The 13,954-nt window shown below is 47.3% G+C and overlaps 3 protein-coding genes across 3 annotated transcripts; 1 reads left to right on the top strand and 2 right to left on the bottom strand.

Annotated features, from left to right (window-relative positions):
* Positions 1-364: 364 nt before the first annotated feature.
* Positions 365-3,923, bottom strand: TMEM50A (transmembrane protein 50A). Its single transcript, XM_055799993.1, has 7 exons — positions 3,794-3,923; positions 3,299-3,411; positions 2,782-2,894; positions 2,317-2,384; positions 2,018-2,110; positions 1,116-1,176; positions 365-843 (listed from the first exon to the last, which is right to left on the bottom strand). Exons 2-7 carry the CDS (start codon positions 3,389-3,391, stop codon positions 798-800), a joined length of 474 nt encoding a protein of 157 aa, XP_055655968.1. The 5' UTR covers positions 3,392-3,411; positions 3,794-3,923; the 3' UTR covers positions 365-797.
* A 170-nt stretch (positions 3,924-4,093) lies between these two features.
* RSRP1 (arginine and serine rich protein 1) lies at positions 4,094-8,990 on the top strand. The gene is made up of 6 exons (XM_005234129.4): positions 4,094-4,291; positions 4,388-4,443; positions 5,608-6,234; positions 6,564-6,718; positions 7,933-8,016; positions 8,467-8,990. Exons 1-6 carry the CDS (start codon positions 4,203-4,205, stop codon positions 8,647-8,649), a joined length of 1,194 nt encoding a protein of 397 aa, XP_005234186.2. The 5' UTR covers positions 4,094-4,202; the 3' UTR covers positions 8,650-8,990.
* A 715-nt stretch (positions 8,991-9,705) lies between these two features.
* On the bottom strand, positions 9,706-12,809 carry SYF2 (SYF2 pre-mRNA splicing factor). Its single transcript, XM_055800045.1, has 7 exons — positions 12,189-12,809; positions 11,978-12,100; positions 11,431-11,556; positions 11,085-11,202; positions 10,884-10,974; positions 10,195-10,293; positions 9,706-10,098 (listed from the first exon to the last, which is right to left on the bottom strand). Exons 1-7 carry the CDS (start codon positions 12,474-12,476, stop codon positions 9,933-9,935), a joined length of 1,011 nt encoding a protein of 336 aa, XP_055656020.1. The 5' UTR covers positions 12,477-12,809; the 3' UTR covers positions 9,706-9,932.
* Positions 12,810-13,954: the final 1,145 nt, after the last annotated feature.

Raw genomic sequence — 13,954 nt, forward strand, 5'->3', positions numbered from 1 at the left:
GGAAGGGGCAAATACAGGATCAAAATTCTCCCTGGAAGCGACCGTGCCTGGTCTGAGGAGTACTCTTCAGCAAAGAGAGAAGTCTGATCTGAAAAGCACTCTTCCTTTTTTTTTTTTTTTTTTAACAGGAGTTAGACAATAGTTGACAGCAAGCTTTGTGGACGAGCTACTTCCATCTAGAGCCACTATGTCATTTGTACTCGTGCCTCTGCACTATCCACAGCAACAGTACGTTGTTACTCACCAGAGACTCCTTCATTATCGCCATAGGATAAATTAAATATTCAGGGAGAGGAGCAAAAAAAAAAAAAATCTCAAAGCAGCATAGTTCCATATTATGCAAGAAAAGCCACACACCAGTAAATTTTAAATTGAAGAAATGGTTATATTGTCCAGATACAGGAAGTATTTAATAAATATATGTTAAAAAGTTGTTTTAGAGCATTTTTAGTAAGTCTTGTAAGGTTTGTAAATAATGTCATAGAAACAGCTGGTTAAATACATCCATTTTCCACTATACTATTTACCTGTAGCAAACATGGTATCATAAAAGTGACTTCCATTGCTGTAGCAATTTTACATTTGTCAAAAACATTACAACATTTAAATCAACATACAAGAGTTTAAAAAAAAAAACCCGAACATAGAAGAACCAGAATTTCTAGTGCTGTGATTTAGGTTTCCTTGGTTTAGCTTTAGACATAATTGAAGGTCACCGTTTACAAAATGGTTTTACAAAATTCTGGGAGCGTGCAGTTAAAAAAAACAGGATGGCCAATGCACTTCCACAGGCGTGTTCATTGCCACAAATCTTCCGTGCGACCAAATTTGAAGACCAGTCCTCTGTTTAAAACAGAATAAAGGGACATGAGTACATCATGGAGCAAATCAAATGCCCAGTAGTTTCAATACATGATTTCAGGGAGCGAGCTGTAGTGTCTGTAGCCAGTTCCTGGTCCTGCAACAAAACCTATGCAGACAGATCCCCGAGATCTACTGCCTTTACTAGCAGTTTATTCACACATGTCTAATTATAAAACAGGCATTAAGAAAAAAAAACAAAGCAGATTACAGCAAGTTTCAGATAAGAAATGAACAAAGGAAGATAGCCTTACCCAAAAAAGATGAACGCATTCTGGAAAAACACAGCTATTCCTGGGTATACTATTGGTTTTTCTAACAAAAGAAAAAAAATCGCCATAAATTTTTTTGAAGTAATTTTCAAGCATAGCCCATCTCCAACATTTCAGAAGCACTAAACCGCACCATGTTATCAAAGATCACAGTATAGTCTGGGTCAGAAGGGCCCTTAAAGATCATCCAGTTCCAGCCCCCCTGCTGTGGGCGGTTTAATTTACGTACGGATATTTGCGCATTAGCACTGCAATGCAACTAACGCACCCAGGTTTCCTTGAAAATTCCCTGTGAATTGAGTAAGGCCAAAGCTGATGAGAATGTAAATTAAACAAAACTACCGGTGTGGCCTGACTAGTCTGAAATTCACTTCAGCTCCAGGTACAAGTAATATTTTTACATTTACTTAAGCGACCTAACTTCCTTTTGAAAAACAAAGATAATACACTGCATTTTTCATGTCTTTCTCAAAACTGGTACCATGGTACGTGTTGAAGTATTAATTTAAATTTATTTTTTTCCTTTTTGCTAATTTGGCGTACAGGCTTTGGGAGTAATTTGCACAAAATCAGTAATTTTTGTTCTGGGAATTAGTGTTCACCCAGGGAGTTATTCCCATGTAACTGCAGCAGTTTAATTATATCAGTACGGTTCCCAGTTGACCAAGACCGGTGTTTGTAGCAAGGCTAGTTGTGACTTAGTAGTAGGTAAAATCAGTCCACGTAATAGCAGATAGTATAGAATAGTGGTGCACATGCAATGAAAATGTTAAAACTGGGCCTGCCTAGAAATGATCTAAAAATAAGTTCTAAAATTCACTAGTAATTTAAAATACTTAGAACTTCCAAAAATGAATCAGGTCACATTCTACACTGTATCTTACCTTTAACAACATAGCCTCCAAAAAGGATCCACATGGAAGCAATCAGAGATCCAAAAGCCATCATAAACCCAATGAACAGCCAGATCCGAGCACCTTAAAAAAGACATATGGATGTTCTGTGCCTCTGCCCCAGTACGGATGCTTGTGACTTTCAGCATGCTTTTGTTTCAGAGCACCTTCCATGACACACAGAGCTACATGCAGACACGCAACGCGTGCGCTGGTACAGCTCCTACCCCTCTTCCAAGACTGAATGGCTTCACAGATCTATTGCTACACAACAGCGTAGAGCACCGTACCTGTTTGTCCCAGACAGCCTTCACTATAACTGTCACCCCGTACCTGTCCATTAGACACCGCGTTGATCCTGTACAAGCAAACCAGGATAAAACTGGGTAAACACAGGTAAAGCCAGAAGTAAATGTTTATAAAACAACAGGAAGAATATGAGACTTCTCAAAAACCTACCTAAAAAGGATGATGTTGTATTTTTTGGTATTTTTTTTTTAAAAAGGGACAAGACTAAAACTTAAAAAAAGCATTTCTCCAGAGGCTAATAAGACTTGGACTTCTACAACACGCTTGATTTTTTAAAAAGGTTCCTCACTGTATCAGTAAGTGTAAGACAAATATTAGAGATACTCTGATAGTAGCTTGATTTGTTATTCTTGGTTACCTCTCCACTTAAAGACTATACGTTCTTTTATTAATTGTGCAAAATAAGTTCTAGGGGTATGCAGCTCTGATCAAGAAATTACACTTACATTAGGAATGCAATAGTGGCTATAACCCCACAAGCATGGTATGAATGGTTGAAGTCTTCCACTTTAGGGTACTTCACAGCTGCATCTATGATTATCCACCAACCTGTAAAAAACTATTAGAAAGGAAAAAAAAGAGCACAATAGCTTAAAATACAGGCTTTTAACAACGTATAAGACTGCTCTAGAAAAAAATATTTATAAAATCATTCTTACAGTCTCCAGCCCAGTGTCAACTGATAGCATACCTAACTTTGCTATCAACTTAGGAATGAGGTTAAATGCAAAGCCAGAGATTTACCTGCTCCAACAGTTATTACATGGGTTGGAGCTATAAAACTTAAGGAATACACAGATGCAAACACCCAGAACACATTTCATCCTTAACCCTGCTGCTACACACAAGGATAACGTATCCCTGTTCTTCCTTTTACCTTCAAACAGCTAATAATTTTTAGCTCATCGACAGCTGACTACATCTAAAAAAGCCCAAAAGCAATGTAAGAGAAACCGTACACACCAGCACTCCTGCAGCAACAGAAGCGATCGTGTTTCTTTTCTCTCCCCAGTCAACACACTCCGAGCACCTCAAGCTCTCAAGAAAACCTGACATTTTTTCTGGGCTCTGAAGAACTACAGAAGAAAAAGAGACGTTTATTTCGAAGGGGAAACTCATCACACATCAAGAGCTGGCACGCAACAACGCGCAGTTCGCAAAGCAGGTCAGAACTGCTCAACGCCACCTGAAAATCCCACAGCCAAGGCCCCTTCCCTAGGGAAGGGAGCAGCTGACAGCGTGGCCAGCAGCACCCACCACCAAATCGCTGGAGAAGCGGCAGCCTCAGAGCGGAGGCGGAGGCACCGCCGCCCAGCCCTCGGACGGGGCCCCACCGCCCTCCCGCACCCCAGGCCGGGGGTATCCAGCGGGGCCGCGACCACTCCGAAAGAGGAGAAGGCGGCGGCCAAGCGTCCCGCCGCGCCCGGGGCCGGCTCCCCACACCGCCTCCGCGCTTACCTCAGGGCGGCGAACAACCGGCGGCTCCCGGCGCGCGCACCGGCCCCCCCGCCCCGCCGCCAGCCGCGCACCGCGCATGCGCCGCCCCCCGGCGCAGTCACGAGACCGCGCGGCCGCCCGCGCAGGCGCGCCGGGTGCGCACCCCCTCCCCCCCCGCTCCGTGCGGCTCGTGGTGCGCATGCGCCGCAGCGCTGGGGAGGAGGGCGGGCGGGGCGGGGGCTGAGGCGCTGCGCGTGCGCCCTGAGCCCGTTGCGTAACCGGGGGGTGGGGGGCGGGGGGGTGGTTACGTTTCTGGAAGTTTCTCGGCCGCTCTCAGTCGCTGCTGGGTGGCGGGAGCGGGCGGTGGTTCTGTCAGGGCTGCGTCTTGTTGCGGCTGTATCGCGGTTGCGGAGGGGTCTGGCCGCTCGCTATGGGGGTGACTCACGAAGCGGGGCTGTCTCCTCAGGCGTCGCCGCTGGAGCAGGACCCGTGCGGGGGGAGCCCGGCGGGCTGCGGCCGGTGAGCTGGCGGTTATTCGGGGTGCTGGGCGGGGGGCAGGTTCCGCTGGCCGCGCTGAGGGGACACATTATTCACGCTGGTTTTTTTTTATTACAGAAGCGCGCAGACGCCTCACGGCAACCAGCACCGGGGGTGCCCGGCGGCTCCCAGCGGTAAGTGCCCGCAAACCGCCTCTGACGGCCGGTGCCGGCCCGGTGGGTCGGCCGGGGGTGTGAGGGTGCGCTGGGGTGCCACGTATTCCCGGGCTTGGAAACCTGTTGGGGGTGTTGGAGGCCACATTGTCTTGTTTTACCTGTGCCCTCTGCGTGACCTTGGCCCTTGTGGAGGTGAAGCGGTGAAACTTTTCCTTCAGTAAGGGGAATGCTTGTTGCAAACGTCTGTGGGACCTAGTTACAGATTTCAGTAAGGCATTAAGAACGATTTGGTAACTTAGGTTTACAGTGAACGCTAAATACACATTTTGTGACAGAGCAAGCTTCCTTAAACTGTAAAGTGGTGACGTAGCGCAGGGTTTAAGTCCTGATGATCAGATAATTACGCCCTAGATTACAGTAACCTTTGTAATTATAAAATGGCTGCCGCTAGGGGGACAGCCATTTTATTTATTAATATATAACCTTAACAAGTCTTAGATTCTGTACAGGTCACGTCCAGTGAATCCATTAGCTGTGTTTTTCAGTGGCTACGTAGAATGTTTTTAATAGCAGCTTGCTCTATGCGCTGCTGGGAGGCGTGCAGCGTTGTGCAGATAGTTTTGTAATGTGATACACTCGAGATTTGGAAGTGGCTGCTTTGTACCTCGAAGGTACTATTTTTTTCTTTTTCCTCCCTGTTGGGGGGAAAAAACTTACATACAACTGCAGACAAAAACTGTCAAATTTGTACTGGTCTGGAAGGCAAATGGTTACGTTGCATTGTAGATGCAACAGGCTGCATTTAGAATAGATGGAAGATAAAATTCCTTGAAAATTCTGTCCGGAGGAGGAAAGATACTGTCTTATACGCCTTTACAAAAGGTGTGTGCTCACCTAGCAAATGAAGGGTATCACAAACAAACCTCTCTTCAAAACTCTGCACAGAACTACCCATGGTTTAAAGTGAAGCGTTTTTTAAATCTCCTATAGAAGACTGGCTACAGGAGAGGAAATGAGGAAACTTAACTGTCACGCGCAAAAAATGCTGATAAACTGGATGACAATTGTTGGTGTGTTTAATTATCCTTGACCTTTTTGCCTGCGTGTCACAATGTATGTTGTTGCTGTATAAATGACTTGATGCATATAAATGATGAACTTCCTCCTCCCCACCCACAACAGGAACAGAGACTGGGTGTTGCAGAACAACAATAAAAACGGAACCAGCTTCTGAAAGTACTGGCGTGCAGAAAACGGTGGTTAGGAAAACTGATGACATGACAGGCTGCATGGATGACTTAACCCTCAGCTCACCAAAGAAAAGAGAGTCGTCTCTGAGATCCAAGAGGAGCTGTGACAGGTCATCGACAAGGTCATCTAGCAGATCCTCTTGCAGTTCACGGTCCAGTTCAAGTAGTTCCTCTTCAGCTTCCTCAAGGAGCTGGAGCCGGTCCAGATCCAGATCAAGGTCATGGGCTAGAAGAAGTTCCCGAAGGTACAGAAGATACTCGCGTTCATATTCCAGAAGCTGGTCGAGATCACGTGGCTCTATGAGGTACCGAGGAAGGCACCATGCCAGGCACTACAGGTGGTACCGCCGCTCTCCTCCAAGGTATAGATCACGCAGTAGGTCGTGGTCCCGTGGAAGATCATATTACAGAAGGTCCTGTTCGAGAAGCAGATCACGATCAAGAGGCCGAAGATACTACGGGTTTGGGCGAACAATATATCTTGAAGCTTACAGGAGCTGGAGAAGCAGGTCAAGAACAAGATCTCGGAGTAGGTCACCTCTCCATTTGAGTGAAAAAGGTACTTTCTTGACTCTTGTGTGAGAACCTCAGAACATACAATTTACTTTAACCTGTCAGATTCTCATCTGTTTACTTGCTTTATAAAGCATAACTGGTAATGGTGATGTGGAACAAAATATCTGCGTGGTTATCTGTCTAAAAAAAATAGTTCAGAGCATATTCTTTGTGTTTCAACTGAAGCTGAATCTCCCAAGTTGTTACGAAATTTCATCACAGCTGATGCTTACGTAGGTGTAGTGATAGTAAACCTGCAGGTTTTGGGCTTGTATGAGTAGGCACATACTGATTTAAACAGAAGATGCTTTTTTTTTTTCCTCCCCTCTGCAGACAAGAGGGAACTCCTGGAAATTGCGAAAGCTAATGCTGCAAAAGCTCTGGGAACTGATAACATAGTCTTGCCAGCAAGCTTGAGGATTGTTACTCCTACCAAAGAGATAAAAAATGAAAAACAAGATCATGAAGACCCTGGAGAGTCAGCTGAGGTAAGTATGAACAGGAGTATTCTCAATGAAAAGGTAAACACTTCTTAAAACTTGTCATCTGCATGGATGTGTTATGGCTTTTAACTGTTGGGTTTGTGGTTATGAATGCAAACCCTTGAACAAAACCTGCAGATTTACCAGAACGCTGAATCTGCTCTAGAAACCACTGTAGACTTTGCAATAAGCTGAAAATATTATCAACTCTTTTTAAGAAGTGGTTAATCCACTGAGTACGTGCAGGCTTTCCAGTCCTGACAGGTTGGAAAGGAGAGGTGAATGTAGTTTGTTTTTTTGAGTTGTTCTTCTAATAGGATATTGGCCATTAATTACACTAGTTCATGTGTTTCTGACCTAAAACAAGGAGTCTTCTTACCAGACTTAGTGTGGAGTTTTTCTTAAAGGTTAAATTTTTTTTTTCCCTTTTTAACTGTTAAAAGCTTTTCATGTGCAACAAACTGTTTCCCAGAAATTACATACCCAAGCACACAATGCATTTTACATACTTTATTTCTGTCTTATAGAAATCATGACTATGGTTCCAGACATGATGAAGAAAATCTGTTGGTAATTAAGGGACTTGTGGGCTGTAGCTGCTGTGAATTTTAAGGGAGGGAGAAACCTGAGCAGCTTAAACCTGAATTTTAGTTTGGCTGTGTTGTTACAGTGCGTTAATCTGATTCATGGTTAGTACAAAACTGCAATAACTTGTACCAGTTGCATACTGCTATTTCAAATGGAAGTAAATTTAACTAAGGGTTTTAGACAAATGGTACAGGCATCCCTTTCATAATATATGCAATATATTCCAGATGTTGAGAGAGTACAGAAGAAGAGGCCTGCATCACTTGCAGATAAGTTTGTTGTTGTTATCCCAGGCTCTGCAGGATGGATATGCAGAACTTAATGCAGCTTGCTCTGCCACGACTGTGCTGTATGGCACTCCATGCTTTGAATCATTTAAGTCCTTTTTAAAACTGTAACTGGGGCATGGGTGTCAGGTCACATGTGAATTGGTCGATGCCATTAGTAAAAATACTGAATGCTTTTTGAATTGAGTTCAACATCGATCGGATTGCGTATTTAGTAGCTTACCAGCTACTTTTGATGTAAATTTCTGAAACAACTCTACTAGAAAGATCATACTCTCTAGTAACTGCCTTAACTTGCATGGAATGATGTATCCTCCCACTTAAGCTGTGCGTGCTCTTCTCTAGCAACCCCGAAGACTAGCAGAAGACATGACCAAGAGTGGAATGGAGAGAGCAACCATACCGAGAAGCATTTCTTTCAGTCCTAATGTAAGTGTGATTTTCCCAAGATGGAAGTTCAGTGCTTCATCCTTCCTGTGTTAGCCTTTTCCCAGCATTGGTTGCCAAAATAAAGATCTTAAATGATTTTGTAATGACTTTCCTGGAGGGGTTAGATAGAGCACTGTAAACACACTGCTGTAGTGTGTTTAAAATGTTGACCTTTCAGCACCTAATAATGTTGAACATCTGCACTGTGCTATAGACTCATGCAGAACTAGTTTACACCAGAACTTAAGTTACACGTTTTAGTAACGCAGACTAAGGAAAAAGCAATTTCCCCAAATCTTGTGTCTGTTAGTTGATACTCAGTAGGCATCAAGTCTCCCATGAACTGGAAAGAAAACATGTTTTACCAGTACAGATAAACCTCTTGAAGTTGACAGGTTTTAGTACACTCCTCCTTGTTCTGGGATTTTTAAAGGAAATTTCTTTTTCCAGAATACAATGGCAAAGCCAGTACTACAGAAACCAGTGAGCCATGTTAAAGAACCAGCCATTTCTCCAGGCAGAGAAGATGACAGAAAGGGAAGTCCCTATGGGCAGTGGGTTCCTGTCAAGAAGGAAGAGAAGAAAACATTTCTAAACTTCTCACCTAAAAGTGCACTGTTCCGGGCACGCTAGCCTGTCTTTCTCACTGTCTTTGACTGCAGCATTATGCACACTTCAGTAGTGATACAAAATTTTCTTATCAGGTTAAAAACTTGTTCATACCGAGTATTTATTTTGAGATCTTAATTCTGGAATCTTAGGTTTCTCTTTCAGATATAGAGCACAATGATCCAGAAGCCACAGGTGGGAATCTTGTGTATATTTGTAAATATTTTGTATTGCTTTAAAGGACTAGAACTTACAGGTGGGTAACTTTTTCTAAACAATAGTTTCGGTAGCTGTTATTTTGAACTCTTGATTTACATTGTGTAACTGTTTACTTCAAGTGAATAAAGTTTAGTTTTTGCACTGGCTTCTCAACGTGTCGAGTGTTGGATCTGTGCTCAGTACGGACTGTCCCCAGTGTGCTTGTGTCCAGGCGTAGCTTTCACTTACCACGTGGTTACCACCAAGTGCAACAGAAGGTAATTTTTATGTCTTTCTGAAAGTGGGCCCTTACACTGGAACGGTTCCTGCCCAGGCTGGCTGTGTAAGGCAGGAAGCCAGTTGTGACATGGGCAGAGGCTTCATGTGACATCAGCACACAAGTTACGGTGCTGGTAGCTTCAGAGCACCCGAATTTAGTGGCCCAGCGTACTGGGCTCTGTGCCTTGCCTGTGACCTCTGGTCTATGGAGAAAAACATGCAGGCATGTAAAGGGGCTGCTGCATGCGTTTGGAGCAATCGCTTAAAGGATTTTTTTCCTAGAAATAGCTATTAAAATGGAATTTCACTGCTCCAGTCTGGAAACTTAAAATTATGAAATTGCTAAGATGAGGCTGGCAAATGCATGTAAGAATTAAAGGAGTTCTGCAGCAAGCTGGTTGCTTGAGAGTCCCTTGCCCTCTTGGTAAGGAAGGATGGGCCGTTCTGCTGCCGGTAACGGGGTGGCTGTGCTGTGCACGCACTGCTCCGTGCTGACCTCCCACCTCGGGCACAGCCAGCTGCTGCTTCACAAAGGCCACGTGCTGCTTCTCACTAAAAAAAGTGTTCCTGGGGACTTTGAGCTACTGCAGAATGAAGACAAGGTTTATTCTAAACAGAGAACTTTATTGAGAACATGAAATTGCAGATGAAAAGGTGGTCAGAGCAAGTAAAAGCTGTATACAGCTGAAGTTGTTATGCAAACTACTTGTGTTACATTAAATATACTTACTAGTTTTAAAAATGGCTTAATAAGGACTACAAAGTGGGTTTTTTGATACTGCATCCCCCAAGCAATGTTAAGTTGTATGTGCTCTGCCTGAGGCATGGGTTCACACGGCTGTTCCTCTCTCCAAGTTCTGTTTAATCTCGGCCGTGTACTTCCCATAGAACCTCTCTGCCTTCTTGTTGAACTTGGCGTTCCTCTCGTTAATGTAGTCGATGTCTGCATCGTCATTGTAGGGACGTCGTCGACTGTATTTTTCACGCTTTTCGATTCTGTAAGACAAAGGGCAGTGTTTGAAGAGCTGGGGGTGAATCCTGTGGATTTGATTACACAAAGCTGCTGTGTCACACATCTTGGAATTTACTTACTGTTTTTCAAGATCTGCCACCATTCTATCGATGCCTTCCTTAGACGGCACATGAGTTCCGTGGAGGAGACTGTCAGACGTGGGATAAAGTGCTTCACCACTGGACAAGAGAGAGGGGCGGCACTTTACACAGCTGTATTGATCACTTTGAGAGCTCACTGCTTCTGTCTGATTTTTAACGTAACCCTTCAAGGCACTTAACTCATACTGAACTGTGGGAATCCAAGGTTCAGGTGAGAACATGCTGATACTAAACTCAACCTCTTTTTGTTATTTTGACACTAGCACGTGTCTACAAAAGATCCAGAAACCCACTGAAATGCTAAATCCATCTGAATGCAAACTTTGTGAGTTCTCATCCGAGTCAGTCTGTTCTTAAATCATGCCAGGCTGCTTAAAACCCCCCCAAACCCGCTCAGAGAAAAGAGTAATCTACTCATGCATTTAAGTATAATCTAATTGACAAAGTATTTCTTCCCACTGATGACACCACTACTGCTCACAACTGCTGAAGCAGGGGTTGCTGAGTAGATGTACCAGGCCATGCGTTTTATGATTATCTTAAAGACTTAATGTTACAGTATATGTGAGAATATACACGTGCTGAAACGATTAGTTAAGTCTTCAGTGTTTGCTAATTAACTTAGAAATACCACAGATTGCACCGGATGACTGAAATAAATTACTTACTACTGCTCTTTGAGCTTCTCGTACTGCTCCAGGTCAGGTTTGATCTGCCGGGTTAACCTCTGGTACTGGCGCAGCTGAGCAGCTGCGTAATCTTGGGAAGAAAATAAATTGGTGTCAAGGTGAAGGTTTTTATTTCATAGTTCGGTTTGCAGCTAAAGGTTGTCACTATGAACACAGACCATTCCATAGGTAAGCCATTACCTGAAAATCCTAGATCTGGATTCTTCCTTTTCTTCTTCCTTTCCCACCTCTCGGCATCCTCAGCGCTGATCTCGAGCAGTTTCACTCGCTCATAGTCTTCTCCTCTCGCTGCACATTCCTAACCCAGCACAAAAAACGGTTCAGTTTTAACGATAACGGCCAAGCATCAAACTTAACCTACCTAGATCAGTCCAGTCAACCTCCAGCATAGGACAGTCATTTAGATAATCACAAGTCTAAGAAATGGATTTTTTGGGGGGATAACACCCGTATAAGCTCCCAAGCCTGTCCAGCCACTGTGAGGGGGGCTCGGTGTCAGTGCAGGGAGCTGTAACAGTCTGGTTACCTTCTTCTTCTCCTCCACCTTCAGCTCCCACTCCAGCCGGGCTCTTTTGGCTTCCCAGTTTGCTGGCAATTTCAGTCTTTTATCTTCTTCCACCACTTCCTGGTGATTCCGCTTGCGGGCCTCGTTCTGGGAATGAACGGTTCGTTATCCCTGGCACCCCCGGCACGGACAGGGAACCCCCCTGGCAACCCCCGCACGGACAGGGACCCCCTGGCACCCCCGGTACGGACACGGGACCCCCTGGCAACCCCCGCACGGCCAGGGGAGCCCCGGGGGGCCGGTCCCAGAGGGGGCCAAGCCAGGCAAAACGCTGCATTTGGCGAAGGGGTGAAGCAACCAGGGCCCGTTCATGCCGGACGGGGCCGGGACCGGGCAGGGTGCGCTTATGCGCCGGGAGCAGCGAACCGGCGCCACAACCTCCCCCCGGGAGCGCCGCCCGGGCCGGGCCACCCCAGCCGCCCCTTCGGCTCTGCCTCCCCGGGACCTGCGGCACCGCAGGCAGGAACCGGCTCCACTCCCGGTCCTGATCCCGGCCCCGCTCCCGCACCCGCATCATGTGGAGCTCGCGGAACTTGCGCAGCCGCTCCTCCCGCTTCTGCTCTGCCGCCGCCGCCGCTGCCGCCGCCGCCGCTGTTGTGGGCCTCGCCTCGTCCTCCGAGCCCGAGGAGCCCTGAAACAACCCACACTCAGCCACCGGTCCCCGGACAGGAGTCAGGCCGCCCCCCCCCCTCCCTCCCTCCCCCTCGCTGCCGTCTCACCTCGCCCTCGGGCGCGGGGGCCTCCAACCCGCCCAGCGCCGCCGCCGCCGCCGCCGCCATCACGGGCGAGAGACGCTTCCGCTTGGGGCCGCACTCGCCTCCTGCCGGGGAGCGGCCGCCGCGCTTGGGCGCCACCCTGCGGGCGGGAGGAGCCGCTGCCCCTTGCCGCCGCCTTCCCCGCACCGCCTGGGGCACGCACAGCGCCTGGGGCACGCACAGCGCCTGGGGCTGCCACGGGCCGCGGGCCTCCCGCAGGGCCGGCAGCGTGCCGAAGGGCTCGCCTCCCATCGAGCCGGGCCGCTCAGCGCTTCGCCGGGCTTTGTGCCCCCTGGGAGCCGCAGAGGCCCGGGGCTGCGCTCCCGCCGGGGCGATGGCCGCCCTCGTCAACGGGTCTGGGCCGGAAGGGAACCCGGCGCGCCGTCACTAAGGGCCGCGCTGAGGCGGCCGGGCCCGGCCTTCCGCACCGGGCTTTGCGGGCCGCATTCCTCTCTGCCAAGGATTAGAAGATGAAAAACACTGACTCTCCTGGTTTTTAACCTATGGAGGCAGATTTAAAGCCTTGTCGCTGCATCTTGGAGCCCTTTGGAAAGCAGTCTTTACATTACCCCTGTATTCCGGATGCCAATGGCCGGGCCGGCAGCCTCCTGCGGGCTGGAAGTGCCTCCATGCTTTAATAAACACTGTTAATCAACCTTTTTTTCTCCTTCTGAGGAATCGATGGGGTGATGCGCACTCTACAGGCAAAGCAAGAAAGCAGCTGAACCAGCTGAGCTCTGCTGTGCCGGGGCTCACCTGGAAGCACCAGCGGGATCCAGGGTAGGGCCTGGAGTAGGGTGGGAATCCAGCCACAGCATCCCTGCCTGCGCCGCCCGGGCCTGGAGTAGGGTGGGAATCCAGCCACGGCATCCCTGCCTGCGCCGCCCGGGCCTGGAGTAGGGTGGGAATCCAGCCACGGCATCCCTGCCTGCGCTGCCTGCCCGCTCGGCCCTGCCAGCGCCACTCGGGGTACCTGCAACAGGTTTGCTCAGGGAGAAAGCTGCAGTTCTTACAGAAAAGGGAAAGTTTTGCTTCAACCACTGAGCAAAGAAAGTAAAAATTTCCACCATATTGCTGCCGTGGCCTGGATCTTCCAGCCTTACAAAGCCAAATGTAGATTTATTGTAAGGGTTTATCAACAACACTGACACGCACGTACAAATGCATCCATGCGTATGCATTTCTAATGTCTTTATACAGTAACGGTAGAAGGGTTCAGAAATTTTGTTTTCCTCTGAAGGAATGATCCAAACCCTGTAAGGTTACTAACTGCCAGCCGACAATAAGTTTATTAAATCGATCTTGTCAGCTGCGGCTCGTGACTTTCCAGCAGAGGGAAACGCAGCACAAGCGATGAGGGGTTGTGGCAATGGCAGGCAGCCCTGGCAAACGGGAACTATCTCTGTTCTCTTTTAACTCCACTTTCTTCTGCTGCCAAACTCTGATGCATGCTGAGTGATTAAAAATATCAAATACAGTGTTACCCAGCAAGGAGTCAAGTCAGAGGGAAAAAAATCCAGAAACCCAACCTAGTGAAGCTAGTGCTGTCAAACAGAGCAGACTGGGGCAAAGAATGGGAGGCAGAAGGCTTTTACATAGCCCTGTTGACAGTATCCTAAGAAAAAGGAGAGGATTGTCCTGACATGGTTTGGGTTTTGGGTATCTCCCCTCACCTGCCTCCTCCACATCCTCGCTGCTTGGCTGGGAGTTGTCGGATTTCCATGCACATG

The sequence above is a fragment of the Falco peregrinus genome, chromosome 3 (assembly GCF_023634155.1).
Source record: "Falco peregrinus isolate bFalPer1 chromosome 3, bFalPer1.pri, whole genome shotgun sequence".
Taxonomy (NCBI): domain Eukaryota; kingdom Metazoa; phylum Chordata; class Aves; order Falconiformes; family Falconidae; genus Falco; species Falco peregrinus.